The sequence below is a fragment of the Colossoma macropomum genome, unplaced genomic scaffold (assembly GCF_904425465.1).
Source record: "Colossoma macropomum unplaced genomic scaffold, Colossoma_macropomum, whole genome shotgun sequence".
In the NCBI taxonomy this organism is placed as follows: Eukaryota; Metazoa; Chordata; class Actinopteri; order Characiformes; family Serrasalmidae; genus Colossoma; species Colossoma macropomum.
Genome location: NW_023494794.1, coordinates 26831517 through 26850172, shown reverse-complemented (window position 1 = coordinate 26850172; position 18656 = coordinate 26831517). Strand labels below are relative to the sequence as shown.

At 40.2% G+C, this 18656-nt stretch overlaps 2 protein-coding genes across 2 annotated transcripts in view; one reads left to right on the top strand and one right to left on the bottom strand.

The window, feature by feature from the left end:
- The first annotated feature begins 7598 nt into the window (after positions 1 to 7598).
- Positions 7599 to 9641, top strand: LOC118815129 (gamma-crystallin M2-like). The gene is made up of 3 exons (XM_036581066.1): positions 7599 to 7607; positions 7941 to 8183; positions 9357 to 9641. Exons 1-3 carry the CDS (start codon positions 7599 to 7601, stop codon positions 9639 to 9641), a joined length of 537 nt encoding a protein of 178 aa, XP_036436959.1.
- A 7410-nt stretch (positions 9642 to 17051) lies between these two features.
- Positions 17052 to 18656, bottom strand: part of mbd2 (methyl-CpG binding domain protein 2) — a 78965-nt gene continuing 77360 nt past the window's right edge. Inside the window, exon 7 of the mRNA XM_036580718.1 lies at positions 17052 to 17552. The gene's annotated coding sequence lies outside the window, so the exon portion shown is untranslated. The remainder of the gene's footprint in view (positions 17553 to 18656) is intronic.

Below are 18656 nucleotides of genomic sequence, written 5' to 3'. Positions count from 1 at the left end.
GACACAGCTCCCAGTCTTGGCCTTCTGACCACTATTTTAACATTTCTTTAAGTATCATTCCACCATATTCACCTGTAACCTAGCAACCATCAGCTTTTAAAGCAGGGGTCACCGGTCTTATCCTCTAAGGGCCAGAGTGGATGCAGGTTTTCATTCCAATCAAGCTGAAGTGCACCTGATTCCACTTGTTTAATCTGTTGGTCTTCAAACAACTGATTCATTATATGAGCCCCTCTTTGGCTGGAATGAAAACGTCCAGCCACAACACCCCTTTGCGTGTAAGACTGGTCACCCCTGCTTTATCTGAGCTATTTTTACTACTGCTCAACCTGTTGGTGCGTGAGTCGGCCGGTTTTGGACTGATTACTGATTCAAAGCCTTTATCGACTGCTATGTGACAAGGCTCTCCATATTGACCCTTTCTGGGTCAATGTGTGAAGGTCATTCACTTTGACCTCAATATTTCAGCCTATCGACAGTCATATACCAGCTCAAAAACAGGATTTATGGAAGTTTAATGAACCATCAAAGGTTCTCATTTGGACGCGTCCGTGAAGACCTCCACAGAATGGACCTCTTCCTAAAGGGAGTGAGCGAAATCCATAGCTTGTCAAGTCCAATTCGGAGCACAGTTCCCCCAAATGACAGGTGACTCCTTCCGAAAGGCGCATTAGAGAAAAGATTAATGAGGAATATAAAACGCAGTACAGCAAGTCATTATTGTCATTTGTCACTGCAGATTTGTTGATTGTGGAAAGCACATTTTGCAAACATGACCATACATCAACCTATTAGACAGTTTGGAAATTACCCATGAATCATGCATCACACCTACAAGTCCGCTCTCGCCAAGACAATCGATACTTTCCAAAACAAACACGGTTTAAAGCAGGTGGAACAAAAAGACGTTCACCTCTGCTTTAGTGCTTTAGCCTTTCCAAGTTCAGAGGTACTTTGGTTTTGCTGTATTATTCAAATGGAATCATATACAACACTGTGCAAAAGTCAGAGAACCATTGATTGATTTATTTTTCAGTAAAAACAGCCATGAAGTAATTTTTTAATTTTTAGGAGATATTTCTGAGGAGGTTATACAGTCCCTTGTCCCAAAAAGTTGGGACGCTGGGCAAAATATGAATAAAAATAGAGTGCAGTGATAGACAAATCATATAAACACTACACACACACATTTTCTAGACGCTTATCCTTCTAGGTCACAGGGGGAGAGTGCTGGTGCCTATCCCATCAGTCATTGGGTGGAAGGCAGGACACATCCTGGACAGGTCACCAGTCCATCACAGGACAGACATACACAGATCAGGCATAACATTATGACCACCTCCTTGTTTCTACGCTCATTGTCCATTTTATCAGCTCCACTTACTATATAGGTGCACTTTGTAGTTCTACAGTTACAGACTGTAGTCCATCTGTTTCTCTGCATACTTTGTTAGCCCCCTTTTACCCTGTTCTTCAGTGGTCAGGACCCCCATGGACCCTCACAGAGCTGCTGCTGCCCATACTGCTGTGTCTGATTCTGTTAGCCTGTAAGCTGGCTGACCAGCCTAGTTCTAGTTAAGAAAATACCTTTTTAGCCCTTCAAAAACATTTTCTTACTTCATCCGTCAAAGATTAATCCAATAACAGCAGAAGGGTTTTCGTGCCGAGGCGCAGTGATACAGAGTTCAGGATTTTGGTTTTATTTCATCCCAAAATATCTATTAATTAGGATTCTACCGAGAAAAGATCCTATAAAAGTCATATAAGTAGGACGACTTTACAGTTAAATCAGCTCTCAGAACATTCCTCTTGCATATCAGGCAGTGGGCGAGAGATTATCGGGTCTAATTGTAAATCAATAGATCTCCAAACGAATTCCTAAGACTCGGCCGTTCCTCCTCTACAAGCAACTATTTCCACCATTAATTACTTCCTCTCGGTCTCCGTGGAAACAGAGCAAGCTTCTGTTTTCCCTTGAAAGGAGATGAGGGAGTGATCCAGATGATCCATGGCCATGCTAAAGAGGCCATAAAAGGGCCGGCCCGGTCCTCAATGGCTGGCCTTTCCTGCCCCCTGTCCCTTCACCCCCATCGCACTGAGTGATTGCCTGCCGTGCTGCAGACACTGCTGGTCAATTTGACGAGAACAAAAAGCCCGAAAAAAAAAGAACACTGCCTCGCTTCCTCGCCAATGATCAGCCTTGATTTATACGAGCAGCAAGCCGAGGGAGTCGTTTCGTCATGTGGCAGAATGCTTTATAGCTTCTCCAAGTCCTATTGTAAAACTGCAGAGGGCAACAAAAAGGTGGGGGGTGATAACATGAAGCATATGGTAGTGTGGTAGAACATCTGGGTGAGAGAGAGAGAGAGAGAGAGAGAGAGAGAGCAATCATCTTATGAGTCTGAGTGCAGATTGAGGGGCTTGGTGGTAGAGATGTGAATGGCAGATATTGTGCCCATGGCAGATTTAGGGAGCGGAAGTGCTGAAGCCGCACAGGGAGAGACAGCAGGTGAAATACTGCCTCGTTTTACCCAAGTGAGAAAGTGGAGTCACACACTGCAGCGAGGCACTTCGCATCATCTCTGAGTTGGTTGCCGGTTTATTACATGCATTCATAGTCTCATCAAAAGTCTGGTGCCCCAGTCAAACGAGTTGTTTTGTTGATTTGTCTAAACTAAAATAAGTGTGTTCCTCTACAGAGAACATACTTGCATATGGCAAATTTTAATGTGCAATTTCTATTTATTTGCTAAGTTTGACAAATTATGTCAAATATAAACTGTGCCATAACTTTTGCACAGGTCACACTTCATGCTGGCTTTTTTTCCCCAGTGTGTTAAATTCAGCAAATAAACAGTACTGGTACGTTAAAATGTGCAGAAGTGTGCTCTCTGTAGAGGACGTGTTCACTCATTTACACAAATTTACATCACATCATTTGACTGGGGGCGCACAGACATTTGCTTACGACCGTATGTTTTACCTGCACTGACTGGTCATTTTATTAGGAATGCTTACCATGCAGGTGCACTTTGTAGGTTTACAATTACTGTGTAATTCCTGTAGCCCATCCACACAATTTACAAGCCCCCCTCTACAGTCATACGCAAAATTTTAGGCATGTTTTGTGATTTTCTGAGTGTAAATAAGTGAACACATCTTATACAGAGACACACGTTATGATTTATGATTGATTATACTGAGAAAAAAATAAAACAGAAAATGTGGCCTGTGCAGATTCATATTTGTAGAATATTTTGTTTTATTTTTTCCAATACATTAAACTCAAATAAGCAAATGCATAGTCACATTTAAGTTTGCTCCCTCCAGAGAATATTTATTGCTCTTGAGCGCCCTCTCTGGTGCAGTACTGGCCATCTACGGCTCTCCTCAGTAACTCTCATTTGTGGGATCTCAATAGTGCTGGAAAAACCACCATCTCTTTAAGAAAGCGTCACATTCCAAAGTGGTTGTTTTGATGTAACACTAACAATAAGGGGGGTTAATAACTTCGTATTATGAGCTGCTGCCACAACTGATGAGGAACAGTGGCTCACTTGGTTAGACGAGCGCTGACGGGCCCCACGCTCACCAAACCAAGACTGCTAGGAGAAATAGGGAGCCTACTGGCCTTTATACAACAGGTACAGGAAGTGTCACTGCTGGACTGAGAATAGTCCACCAACCAAAAATATCCAGCCAACAGCGTCCTGTGGGCAGCGTCCTGTTACCACTGATGAAGGACTAGAAGATGACCAACACAAACTGTGCAGCAGCAGATGAGCTATCGCCTCTGACTTCACATCTACAAGGTGGACCGACAAGGTAGGAGTGTCTAATAGAGTGGACAGTGAGTGGACACAGTGTTTAAAAACTCCAGCAGCACTGCTGTGTCTGATCCACTCGTACCAGCGCAACACACACTAACACACCACCACCACATCAGTGTTACTGCAGTGCTGAGAATGATCCACCACCCAAATAGTACCTGCTCTGTGAGGGTCCATGGGGGTCCTGACCACTGAAGAACAGGGTAAAAGGGGGCTAACAAAGTATCAGAGAAACAGATGGACTACAGTCTGTAACTGTAGAACTACAAAGTGCACCTATATAGTAAGTGGAGCTGATAAAATGGACAATGAGCGTAGAAACAAGGAGGTGGTCATAATGTTATGCCTGATCGGTGTATATTAGTTGTTATTCAGAACCATCAGTCAACTGTGTTTGCACACTGTGGAATTAGACCTCCGCATTTAACCCATCTGTGCAGTTAAACACCCACATATATGCACACTAGTGAACACACACACTAGGGGGCAGTGAGCACACTTGCCCGGAGCGGTGGGCAGCCCTATCCATGGCACCTGGGGAGCAATTGGGGGTTAGGTGCCTTGCTCAAGGGCACTTCAGTCATGGACTGTCAGCCGAGGGGATCGAACTGGCAACTTTCCGGTCACAGGGCTGGTTCCCTAACCTCCAGCCCTTAAGGCTTTTTAGGCCTTACGATTTATGGAAGCTAAAAATGCATGCCTATAATTTTGATGAATTTTTATACAATAGAATCATCAATCAATTAAAACTCTGTAAGTAGTGCTACTGGCTAAGCGAGCTCTCCTACTGATGAGGACTTCAGGAGCTGAAGAGAAATCCTAATGCCTTAGATTAATTATCAGCATAATTATGAAGTCACAATGGGCAGGACCAGAAAAAAATCACTCCAGGCCTTTTAGAAGTTCTAGATATGTCACTGACTGCGAATACGAGCTGCAGCCTAATTAACAGGTTGTTAGAAATGGAAAACAGCGGCGGGAGCTCTTTATCAGGGCTCTCTACTGAACGAGTCACCGTGAAACTGCTACAAGGTACAATATACGCTAACATGTCCATCACAAGCTTCATGGAATGTCTTCAAGCTTCAAATGTCCATGTTTAAAGTAGAGCTGCCAAAAAAATGTTCATGTGAATTGAGTTAGCTTACTACTAGAATCCCATAGAGGTGCTAGCAGAAGGCCTGAATTGAAGGCCTCGCTCTAAAAGCCATGGTTCAGCACTGTTAAATGGTGATTAAATAACACCACAGCTATGCATGCTGGCGACTGGGGTTCAAATCTCTGCATAGACAGTAACATTAGTGCTGCATTTGGAAAAACTATGTTTGGTTTTATTTTAAACTTAATTACACTTTCTCTCTTAATAAAGTGATTGGAATATAAAGTAAATTAATAAAGTTTATATCATGTTCATGTTGCCCTTTTTTGGCTTTTGAGCCACTGCCCTCAAAATGTATCTGCCTAGGCCTGATGGTCCCTAATGGACAGTGCAACTATATGGGAGGTGTTTATGTTAAAATGGTCAGGCACAAGTGTTTTTCTTGCCCCCGTCTCCCTCAGCGACACTCATTAGGGGGCTGGAAAGCTGCAAAAGAACATTAACTGTTGTAAAAAGTGCTGTGTAAATAAAATTTTATTTAATTTCCAGTCAATTCTTGCATGATTCCCAGGCCCCTCTTTGGCTTTCCCATTACATTAGATATGAACAGGACAACAAAGTTCATTTCCTGAATAATGTGCTCTGCCTGCGAGTGTGTTTGAGTGCGGAAGGAAATGAACAGCAAATATGCCATAGTTATTCTTTGTCTCCTCTGAATAGTGGCTCTCAGTGTGGTATAGGCTTTGGTATCACATACTGTTTAATGCTTTTAAAATGAAATATGATGAAATATAAATACACAGTGGAGCAATCCCTCAAGAAAATAACATTCAAGGGTCTTCGAATAATATTTCTAATTTTCACATTTATAACCCCAATTCCAAAAAAGTGGGGACACTACGTAAAATATAAATGAATTGTAAATAAATACAGATCTCATAGACCCTATTTTATTCACAGTAGAACATAAAACACGTATCAGATGTTGAAAGTGAGACATTTTACCATTTACTGAAAAATATTAACTCATTTAGAAGTTGATGGCAGCAACGCATCTCAAAAAAAGGTAGAAAAGTAAGTGGTTCTTAGGAGGAGCTGTGCTTGCAGTACGAGAGACATTTCTTGTAAATAAGTGGTTATTGTAGCTTAAAGAGAGGCTGAAGTGTTAGTTGAGCTCTTCTATATAGGGTTAAAATGTCTAGTGAAGTGAAAGTACATGTCTAGAAGCGACCTGTCCGTTATCCCGGCCACTTGGTTAGCGCTGAGCGGCAGTTCTCCCTTGCTGCCTCTTCAATAGAAGAGCTGTTGCCTTAAAAGGGCAAGTCGCTACTCAAATTTAAGCAACTTTGTAACACTGACCATGTTGAGGCAGATGTTTTAAATCTTATCTCGTCCACCGATGCCCATGTTCAGACGACTCTCAGGTGGATTTGATCTATTGAACAGAGGCTTTTGCATAAATGAGTCCATGCCAGCTTGAGCACACGCTGTCATTAAAGCAAAACAAGGACAAATCAGATCAGAGGAAAAAACACACTTCACTTCTAATGTAAGTCAATGAAATCAGACTTTTTCCAAGTAATTTCAGGCCATTTGTTTTTGTACATTCATCATGAAATTTATATACAATGTAAAGAACAACAGGCAAATATTTTTTCAAAATATGTCAAAAACTGAAAAATGTTAAAAATGGATATATGCATTATATATATATATATATATATATATATATATATATATATATATATATATATATATATATATATATATATATATATATATATCCACAGAGAACACTTTTGCACAATTTAAAAATACAATTGCAGTTTATTTGCTTAACATATAATATTTTACATTTTTAACATGAAATGTGAATTATGCAAAAGCTATGCTAGACTTTGTATTTTAGATGTTTATATTTTTTATTTTATATTTTAGAACTGTACAATAACATTCACAGAAAAATGCCATAATTTTACAGGGGTGTATATATATATATATATATATATATATATATAGTAAAGAAGTAGTAAAAACAGGAACAGCACTAACATAAGCCTAAGGCTAACTTTTACACAGCTGTGAGCTCATTACTAACTAAAATCACTTGTCAAATGTCCACAGATACAAATTTGAAGCATATAAAATCATTACCGGACAGCAAAAGTATTGCTGGGCAGCAAAAGAGGCCAGTACATTCATTAATTTTTTGGGTAATGAAAGAGGTATGATGACATTTTCCACCATACAGCTGCCAAAATCACTCACTCAGCCCGACTGAAAGACAAAGACAGACAACAAAAGCATTCATGAAGCAAGCTGAATGTTCATGTGTAACAAAATTGACAAAAAGCCTCAGGCTCTTGCATGCATTTGACATGTAAAGGCGGAAAAGGACTGACATGGAAAAGGCGCAGCTGTATTGTCTTTGCAGCGAGATCCATTCTAAAGTCTTCTGGATGCAGGATCACATGGAGCTGTGATGAAAAGCACTGCAGCTCGCTGTGGGCCTCCATGCTATGTTGCTTGCTCAGGGCTTTTGACAATAGGAGGCACATGTCCTTTGGTTTTGGTCAGGTATAAATGCAAGGGTTAAACCGGAGCAGAGTGTGTCAGTCACCAGTTGGAAAGAGCTCAGACGAAGCCAAAAAGACCCACACATCGCAGCCATGGGCAAGGTAAGAACTGTAGAATGGGTCAGGGGTTAAATGTAACATTGATGTAGCTCCAGAATTGCACTTTTATAGGAGAAGGTTGGAAAAATGGTTATGTATAAGTCATTTTAGACCATTTCTATGGTCTGTTTCTATCAGTTCATCAGGAAATGTGTTAAAAGGCTTTGATATTATTGCCTAAAAATATAGAACAGCATAAAATATGGATCCTTTAACTTAATAACTCAGTCATTTTGCATTGCTTTCCATGTAGTTAGTGGACAATAAGCCACATAAGATGTGGATGATCATGCAATCTAAGGGCCTAAAACCAAGGACTGCTTTGTTCCACCACAGATCATCTTCTACGAGGACAGGAACTTCATGGGACGTTCCTATGAGTGCAGCAGCGACTGCTCCGATATGTCCTCCTACCTGAGCCGCTGCCACTCCTGCAGGGTGGAGAGCGGCTGCTGGATGGTCTACGACCGCCCCAACTACATGGGCAACCAGTACTTCATCAGGAGGGGCGAGTACAACGACTACATGAGCATGTGGGGAATGAGTGACTGGATCAGGTCCTGCCGTATGATCCCCATGGTATGTTTATGAGCCGTCGAAGCAAGAATAATAAGTAGGGCTGCATGATTTGGACTGTATTGCAATATTTTCAGAATGTATTGGTGAATTGTTTGCCCAGCATTAGGTCCAAAACCAAACACCCAAATGATTGGTTTTCAGTGGAATGCATGAATAATAGTAACAATGCATGATTGGTTAGAGCAGATGTGTCAGGCTCCAGTCCTCGTGGGCCAAAACACTGCAGACTTCAGCTCACTGCCTCATTAAACACACCTGATTCAGCTCATCAGCTAATTAGCAAGGCCTTCATCAACTGAATTCAGAGCGTTAGATGAGGGTAAATGCTGATCTCCGCAGCGCTTTGGCCCGGAAGGTCCCCAGCTTGACATGTCTGGGCTAGACGGTTCATTTGCTGTTCATAAGGCAACATGACACCTGCATAAGCTTGTCATGACAACTGACATAACCCTACATGACTGTTTATAAATGCTTGTTCAAATAAGCATTATTCGCTATAAAGGTTACATTCGCCAATTTTGATCAATGTCAGCTAAAGTAGCCTTTATGACAGATGACGACTGTTGTAATAAGCATTTATAAACAGTTATGTAGGGTTATGTCAGTTGTAATGACAACCTTATGTAGGCGTCATGTAGCCTTATGAACAGCACCCTACAGTAGTGTTACTGAGTAAATATGGTAAAAATTAATGAGCAACATATTATGTAGTCTTTCCTTTACTATAGTCTAAACTTTGCTTTGTAGATACTTAATACATTCAACTAAACATCGACTAAATTGACCATAATTGTCTTTAAATCTAAAGCTGGCTCTAATCCTAACCCTTAATCTCAACCCAGAACCTAAACTCAACCCTCACGCTGCTCCTAGCCCTAACCCTGGTCCAAATCTTAACCCTAACCCCACCACGGTTTGTAATCAACCGATAGTTTGTTCACAGTTTGAACATCTGTAGATAATCTATAGGGGACTATAGTGGACTATCCAAATACAATGAGACCAACTTTTTAGCATTTCATCAGCACGTCATTTACCAGCTCACCAGCTCTGACCATCAGCCTTCATGACTTAAACTCAGAGTTTTAGAGGTAGAAAAGTTGAGTTTGGTCAAAACAGACCAAAATGGACCTTCGCCACAAGAATAACGCCTCCATTCTCTCCCCCAAACAGTACAGGGGACCCTACAGGGTGAGGATCTATGAGAGGGAGAACTTCATGGGGCAGATGATGGAGGTGATGGAGGACTGCGAATCCATCATGGACCGCTACCACTGGTCCAGCGGCTGCCAGTCCTGCCACGTGATGGACGGCCACTGGCTCATGTATGAGCAGCCTCACTACAGGGGCAGGATGTGGTACTTCAGGCCTGGAGAGTACAGGAACTTCAGGGAGGTGATGATGATGGGCAACATGAGGTTCATGAGCATGAGGCGCATCATGGATTCCTGGTACTAAAACCAACGAAATCAACTCAACGTAAAAATGACCTATTTTTAAATAAAGTATTATAAAATAATTCAGATGGACTTTGGTTCTTCTTTTTTTCCTAAAAGATATAAAAGTCAGAGACTGCCCTTCATTATTTAATATTCAGTGAAAACAATCATTCAGTCCAAAACTAGAGGGCAAAAAATGATTAAAAGATACATTTCTATTGGTCAGTTCATCAGGAAATGAGTTAAGAGGCTTTAATATGACAACCTAAAAATATAGAACAGTTTAAAAATATGAATCCTTTAACATTCACGGACTCGGGCTCGTATTCCTCGTTCCTTGACTTATTAACTCAGTCATTTTGCACTGCTTTCCATGTAGTTAGTGGACAGTAAGACACATAAGATGTGGATGGTCATGCAATCTAAGTGCCTAAAACCAAAGACATGCGTTTGACTTCTTTGTTCCACCACAGATCATCTTCTACGAGGACAGGAACTTAATGGGACATTCCTATGAGTGCAGCAGCGACAGCTCCGATATGTCCTCCTATCGGAGCTGCTGCCAAAGTATTATAAAACAATACAGATGCACTTTGGTTCTTCTTTTTTCCTAGAAGATATAAAAGTCAGATCCTGCCCTTCGTTATTTAAAATTCAGTGAAGACAATCATTCAGAACAAGTTCTTCATTTTTCAGGAGGTTTCTTTAAGGGGGATTAGTTAAATTAACAAAAAAAAAACAGGAGTTTCCAAAAAGAGAGTGTGAAAAATGATTAAAAGATACAGAGAAAATTCCTAACAACCACCTGGAAGACCTGGTAGACACCAAAGCTGTTCCCATCAGACAAACAGCACTTCAGAAAGTCATGCTCCTTTCTTACTTGAGGCCTCAAAGAATCCACAGATGTTTTCATTCTTCAATATTTTTTTTTCAGTATTTAGTTTGTCCACTCTGCCTTTTTTATAGTTTCCATTCATTTCAGGAGACTCACTTTCAGTTTTTCAAAGAAATCTGCAGGGCTGTGTTTCCACACCTCCAAAGTTCAGTCCTAGAAGTTGGTTGCATTTTCTGCTCCTCATGGCCCATGACCGAGGTCTGGTCCATTGTTCTGAGAACATCAGCAGCTTCTTTAGCCCTATTTGGGCAGGGATAGTGAGGTGGGTAATACCAGTTTACCTCAGGACGTCTGTAATTCTTATGACTGATTTGCGTGGGATAAGAAATCTCAGTATAAATGCCCGAAACAGGAGCAGCTACTTGATTTATGCACCACCCATACTTCAGAAAAGAGTAGAAAGCATGTTAAAACATTTAATTTAGCTGTTATTTTGTTTACCCTGATAATTTCCCTCCCTGTCTGAATGCTGTGTGTCTTTAGCATCGCCATTAGTAACTTCACTGCATAAAATCAAACTAATGTTATATATATCGGCTTGATTTTAGCCTCAGAGAACAACAAGTTGGTTTCTTATTCACCGGCTTCTTACTCGAATTTTCCTGTTCCACCTTAAATGGAGACATTTAATATAACAAATGGAGGCATTATAATACAACTGCAGCACCATTTAAGGCGGAACGGGAAAATTCGAGTAAGAGGTCCGAGAACACCAGTATGCACTTCTTCAAGTGTCTCTAGACTTAAGAAGTTCTCTTTCCACAGCATATGATAGCATTTTCACTGACATGTCGATCAACGTCGCTGAATTTTGGTAGGAGGCTGCGGCTAGGAAGTGTGATGATGTGGTCAGAAGCGCACGCTGACTGACCTTACATAACAAAGTAAAAACCTGTGTTAAACTGTTCCCCCATTAGGTTGTTCCTCTCGCTTCTCTACTGTATATGAGAAGTGAGATTCTCTTACTGTGAACACTAGAAGTCATTGAACAGCAAAGAAACATTCAATTAGCTATCGATCCTCAGTGTGCGAGTGAGTTAGAGTGAGAGAGAGTGATAGAGAGACTGTCTTGGCAATAAACAGCGCAGCTAAGGGCTTAAAGTTAGCAAGAAACAACACATTTTCCTGAAGACTTCCAACCTAATTCAGGAGCTGATTCTCTTGCTGATTAATGAGAATGGCAAGCCATTCCGATATTGTACTTGTGTTCATTTGCCTGGATTTCAGATGGAGCGCACATCTCACGAGAGCCAGTGAGGCTACTAATCAGATATGACAATAGATAACAAGCTGTAATTATGAGTTCCAAAGTAATTTCATGCTATGCAACTTAGAATCAGTTAGCGAGCAAAGGATGACAAGGGGGTTGTGGAGGATAGAGAGATGCAACACAATCACTGCCCATACAGCCAAACAGCTTTCTCAGATATTTAGCCGTAAGAATGAACCACTGGGCATGTAGATGAGTCATTCTACAGAAACGTCCACTTTTACATCTATACATAGGAGTCACCGGTGTTGCTGATCCTCATTGGTGTTACATATAATAAAGGGAACACCAGAGACATTTTTAATGAACAATGCATTTTACAGAACGGCTGCTACAGAGCATCAAACCACATGTTGTCAATCATGGAATATCCACTAAAATATGGAATTTAATCCATTTGTGTTCTATTTTTTCACAGTTAGCTCAGAATAAAGTCGGTCACACCAGTGACTTCAGCTAAAAGCTTCATATGAAATCATGAGCTGAATGAGAAAATCTCTGATAACTGAAAGACACAGTGGGCTCACCATGTGCTTTTCTTCATAGATCCTCAGAAAACAGGTAAAAGGAAGTCGAGTGATGTCATCAGTGTGACTTTTATTTCAAAATAAGAGATTTTTTGTTACGCAGTCACACCAGTGACACGACTCCTGGAGAGCACAGCTTTCATTAAATACTTTATAATATTTATTTATTTTTAAATCATATATTTCATAGTCATGTAGAGATTATTGCAGTTAAAATAGCAGAAAAACATGTTTTTACCTCAAAATATGGCCTCAGCCTTCACACACGACTGTGAGGACGAGCTCTTCTGTGGTTCTTGGAATTCAATATGATTGATTTATAAACCAGTATTGCTAATTTGAGACTCAAGAAGGTGTAATTGTTAAAAATAACATTGTTTTATTTTAAAATATAAATAAATTGTAACCCTAACATGCTTTTCAAGTGTAATATATCTGTAAACGTGAGGGACTCAAAAATGGACGTTCAACACCATCACTGTCTGTACACCCAAACGGCTATCTCAGTTATTTAGCCGTAAGAATAGACTGAGCATGTAGATCTAAAGCCAGAAATCTGTCAAGTTCTTTAAGAAAACGTCAACTGTGCTGAGATGCTAAGTGGCTAGCGCTGGACATCTGCCCGGTATCTGGTCCTGCTGGGGTCTGTAGAGCCTGATTAAGTTTTAAAGATGCAGATGTGGCCAAGGCTGCACACACACATGGCTTTCTATAGCGCTTCTACAAAGAACTCGAATCTCGCATCTTTGAAATTTAGAATAATAAGCATAGAAAAAACTTCTAGCCGCCTTTTCCCGAGTCCAAGAATTTATGCAAAACGTGACCATTATAAGATGCAAATGGATTACATTTTGTAAGCAAGCATCTGCCAGCGAGAGAAAAGGGAGGGGGACCGAAAAAAATACCACCGACTGATAACAACTTGGCAACAGTGGACCATTAGCGCATGCAAATGACTGCGCCCTGCGGCCCTGCGGAACTTGCCTTGGCCATAATGAAAAGATCAGAACGCGTCCACGTTCATCGTGCCGATTACAGCGCCGCAAGTAATGCTGCTGCACACCTTGATGATGCATTCCTGCTGGGCATTCCAGAGCGGAAAAAGGCTTTTAGTGAATAAGCACACTTTAAAAACTATGAATAAAAAATACTATTAATATTTTAGAGTGCAGGTTTATTGTGAGCAAGTCTGTTTCAAAATGTCGAATTAAATCTTGGGGCATCAATATTTAAAGCTTTGACTTTGGAGAAGAACTGCCGACACACAGCTGTATGCAAAAGTTTGGGCACCCCTGGTCAAATTACACATTTTCTTGATTTACTAAGTGAAAAAAAATCACTGCGTATAAGAAACATCAGTATGAACTATTCGGCACGTTTTAAAGCACAGTTGCTTTAAAATGTTTTATTAGCTGAATTTAAAATACTGGGGAAAAACTGTGGTGTGTGGTGAAGTTTGGGCGCCCGTTCAGTCAGTACTTCGTCTGAAATCACAGCCATTGAGTTTCTGTACTTGATTTAGCTCTTTTTCTTCATGATCATCACTTCAGCAATGTTCACGGGTCTTGCATGATCATCAGGTTTGAGATATTAGCAAAGATTTTCAATAATGTTTAAGTTCATTTTAAAGGCCCAGTCCCATTTCACCCCTCACCCCTACCACTTTGCCCTTAGCCCTCTGTTTTGCGTGTTCACGTCTAAGGATTCAGTGTCCTGACTGTTGTTGAGATAGAGGGGTAGGGCGAAGTGTTAGAGCTACAAGACCCTTTAAACAGAGACTCCAAACAGAGTGATATGAGAAAAAAAGAAAAACTGGCAAAATGGCTGCGCAAGCGACCAAAGAGACCCACAAATGTGAGAATTTTCTCTGTTAAAACATCCTGAAAACCACTGTAAAGTCTCAGTTTAATGTCATTTCGATGTATTATGATCCTTTTGTTCATAACAAGCATACAAAGTCTCTAGTAGTAGCTAATGTCTCAGTAGCTAGCTAGCTAATTTCCTGTTCCACCTTAAATGGTGTAGCAGTTCCATTTAAGGTGGAATGGGAAAATTCGAACAACATTCTGGTGAATATCTGACTTCAGCTTCATATCTCTGAAGAATTAGTGGTGGGTGATAATAAATAATTGCCCCCTCTTTTAAAGCATATGATTCCCTAAATGTAACTAAAGCCCAGCAGTGAGGAGCTGAACTTTACCCTCCTCTGCTGTCACTGCAGACTGGCAGCGTCGCCTACAGAGCAGCGCTAGTAGCTGTTAATGAAGTGATGCTCTTTTATTTGAGGGTCCCATTTCAGAGGGAAGATTTCAACCACTACCCCTTGTAATTCAGTTCCAAGGGGTTAGGGTGACACTCGAAAACAAGGGTAGGGAGTAAAAATAAGAAATGGGATTGGGCCAAAAACTTAACCTTTCGTTTCTTGTAGTAGTTCAAAGTTGATTTCGCATCATTATTTTATAATATCAAAATCCAGAATTTGTTGATATTTAGGAGAATCCTTTCGTCCCTGTACCCCTCAAATGTTTCCTGTGGCACTGGCTGCCACAAAACCCCAAAATCATCAAATGTTTCTATTTTTTTCCTTGACACATAACTTTGATGATTGTAGCCCAACAGTTCAGTTGGAGCTTCATCGGACCACAGAACTTGAATCCACCTCTGGTTTATCTAGATGTTGTTTTGCATACTTCTGATGTTGACAGTTAAGGTTACCTTCTGATGACCCTTCCATGTACATGAAGTTTGTCCAAAACACTGCACAGTGCCTCGCTACTCCCCTTCTACCCTAATCTTCCTGTAGGTCTCTGGCAGTGGGGTGGGGGTTTTGCTTTGCATACCCGACCAGTCTATCGTCGCTGTGCAAAGAAAACCATGTATCTCATCAATCTTATCAATTTGTATTTTTCCATATCATTTCAACACACCAGCTGTTCTTTACATTATGTGAACATTTCATGATGAATGGACCAATAGAAATGCTCCAAAATCACTTAGAATAAAATCTTATTACATTAACTTACATTGAAAGGTGAGAGTGTTTTGGCTTTCTCCTGTAAAGTTAGTATTTCAGAGAGTATTTCTTTGGACAGCGACGCTATAATTTGCTTTCCAGATCTCGTCTTGACGGCAACTGTTCTACTACTTAGCTTTCATTTATTAATGACAGTCCATAAAGTAAAAACCGTAAGCAGAATGTGTTTATATAGTCTTTCCTGCTTTGTAAACCCACATTATCTTTAGTTTCAGATCCTCAGTCAGTAGCTTAGTTAAGTCCATATCATAATGACATTACAATATCATCATTCACCCTTAAAACCCTAGATTTTTTTGGTATTTTGGGTCAATTACAATTACAGTTGCAATTATAAAGTATTTACGGGTGACAGTCACACATGCCATATGTTGTTATTCTCAGGAGACCCTGGGCTACTCAGATATGCCATTGTTTGACATGGAAATGCTGACAGAAATGTGATACCTTTATGAATTTGGGTCGTTTTTGATCAAAAATTTACTAAGCGCCTGCTAATTTTTGTTTTAGTTATAGAGATCGTATAAGTTGCACCTCAGACACCTTTTCAGAAATTGTTAGTCTGGAGTGTCTGTGAGCTGAACGTGCAGAAACTTTGATGGAGATTCATTCTGTTGGTTATTATGAGTAAAATTAAACAATCAGGATAAGGCAGACATGTATTTTATTGATCTTCTGTCCTCTTGGATTCAGGCTGAGTGCTAAAACTCTGATACACAGCAAGACAGGCTTTATTTTTAATTACTAATTGAGCTGCATACTTAATATCAGATCTTTTTAATACTTAAATGTAAACTGAAAGACAGAGCTAAATATTAATAATTTTATAATATGTGTCATATTTATTATTATTTATCTGTTAAAATGTGCTTTAGGGCCTGTTTTGTGTGATATATGCTAGGCTATCTGCTAAGCTGCTAATACGTCATAGTATGTTACATCCTCCTTTGCACAGCTCCACATGCTCTCAGTACCGTGTGCTGCCTGTGCTCTGTTTTGTATTTATTGTCTTTCATATTTATTTATTGTACTGTATTGTCTGCACTGTGCTTATTGAATTGTCTCACACTTCTGTTCCCGTGTTGGTCCTGGAGGAATGTTGTTTTGTTTCACTGTGTACTTGTATAGAGCTCAAATGACAATAAAGCCTGACTTGACTTGAAATCTGTTTTTTTGCCCTAATGTGACTCAGATCTGATGTTTTCAGCGTTGCCATGGCAGCAGCGCCGAACAGAAGTTAAAGGCTGTAAACGTCTGGCTCTAATAATGAAGCTGAGAGCTGATCAGAGTTAATGATCTTCTCAGCGAAGCTCGTTCTGCTCGTTAGTTTGTGCTAATGATGAACGTGATTCATTCACGTGACGTTACTGAGTAGGATGAGGTCATGAGGGTCATTTCAGGACGACGGTTCGTCACATTAATGACAGATTTGAATCACTTACCTAAACGAGTGTGAACCATCGTGTCAGAGAGATCGGATTTGAGCAAAAAATCGGATTTGAGCAACGAGGCTTGTAATGTGAACGCAGCCTAATATTAGGGCCTTACTTTAAAATGTGACTGGTGCTTTGCGTCTATTCCAACTTACCAGACTTCCAAAAAACATAGAGAACCTGCAAAATTTATGATCCATAACGGTCTTTAAACTTAACCACATGCTCGAATGATCCACAGTCAGAAAACAAACCCATAACCAGTGCAGATACATGAATATAATCATTTATTTCTTCTATACTGATGCACAAAATGTACAAGTATTTTTTTATTCCATGGTATAAAATTATTTTTCTTAAATAAGCAAGTTCTCACTCATAAGTACGCAAATGCATTAATTTGTTACAAACCCTGAAAAGGACAAATCCCTTACAACCATTGACACCGAAAGTTAGCAATACAAATCCAGCAGATTGCGACCTGACTCAGTTTCCCAGAAGTATTGCTCAGTATTTGTCTGTATAAAATGAACATTTCGGTTCAAAATTTCTGTCTTGACACAAAATAAGTAATTGTTCTTGATCATAAATCATATATAGATATGTACTTGAAAATATATGCTCTATTTCCAGAAAAAAAAGGCCTTGGTTGAAGCTATTTGTAAGAGGGTATGAAAAGTGTGCTTGGGTCTGCGGTCCGGCTTTCAGTGCAGACTGATGACATCATCTCCAGGAGGTCGATAGTGGGGTGAGGCCTGAATTCAGTGCATTCTGTGGAGTCAAAAGAGGAAAGAGGTGAGTAGAATGACCCTCATTGATATACATACAGACCACTGACCACTGTATCTTCCAGAATTAGACGTTAGAGATTAAAGCGACACTTCCGTAGACGTGTTTGGTGTCTGTCTTAAGTTTAGCACTGGAGCTACAAGGCTAATGAAAGCTAATGAAAGCTTATAGCTCACCAATAAGCACCGTGCAAACTGCATCCCTATGAGTGAGTCAACGCGAGGCTGCTATGTCCTTCAGCGCTAAAGACTGAGACGATAAACAGTTAAGGAACACAGGAATAAACAGAACTCATTTAATGGTCAGATTGTGGTAATGTCTGTTAGTGCTGTGCAGCTCTGGTTGTTTGAAAAGAGCCAAACCCAGCTGTCAGATGTCAGATGAGTCATGACGGAGAAGAGGTGTTTGATTTTGACCGGTCAGCTGTGGAAGGGCTCATAGATACATACATAGATGCCGCGTTGGGTTCAGCCAGGCACGTCAACGGCGCCGCCATTTTGGGGAGGTCAACATCGCTGCTGGACTGCATTCAGTACCATTACAGAGCGGCAGTTTAAGAAAGATACTGTCCAAAATTACACTATTTCAAGAATATTACACTATATAGATAATCATAGATAATATATCTACACTTAGAAAGTGGGATAGGATTAAATAACGGAGGGAACGCAGTGATCCACACTCATGTTAGTGTGATGTTTAGGTGTAGATGTGGCCGTGTGGTTGGTGAGGCACAGAGAACCTGTTGGTGTGATTACGGGAAAACTGGTTTAGTTTTTATTTAATTTTATTTCTGCTACTTTGCACATGCAATGATTTCAAAATTTGAAAAATATATTACTTTATTTATCTTTTGTATTAGCAGGCAAATTCATTAAAACAGTGATTTTTTAAACTCATTGTTAGTCAGCAAATGCATAAAATAACCTCAAGCCAAATTTAAAAGCTGACAGAGTTTTTTGGTAAGTGAGCGATTCATAATCCGAATAATCAACTGTTTGTTTCAATAGTTGCTTACTCGACTATCATGTCATTTGTTGCAGCCCTAGTAGGCATGCAGTGCTAACCTGGCGGTTAAAATCTTCC

Coding starts and splice junctions, on each gene's coding strand:
- LOC118815129 (XM_036581066.1), top strand. Junction 8,184..9,356: donor CCTGCCGTATGATCCCCATG/GTATGTTTATGA, acceptor TCCCCCAAACAG/TACAGGGGACCCTACAGGGT.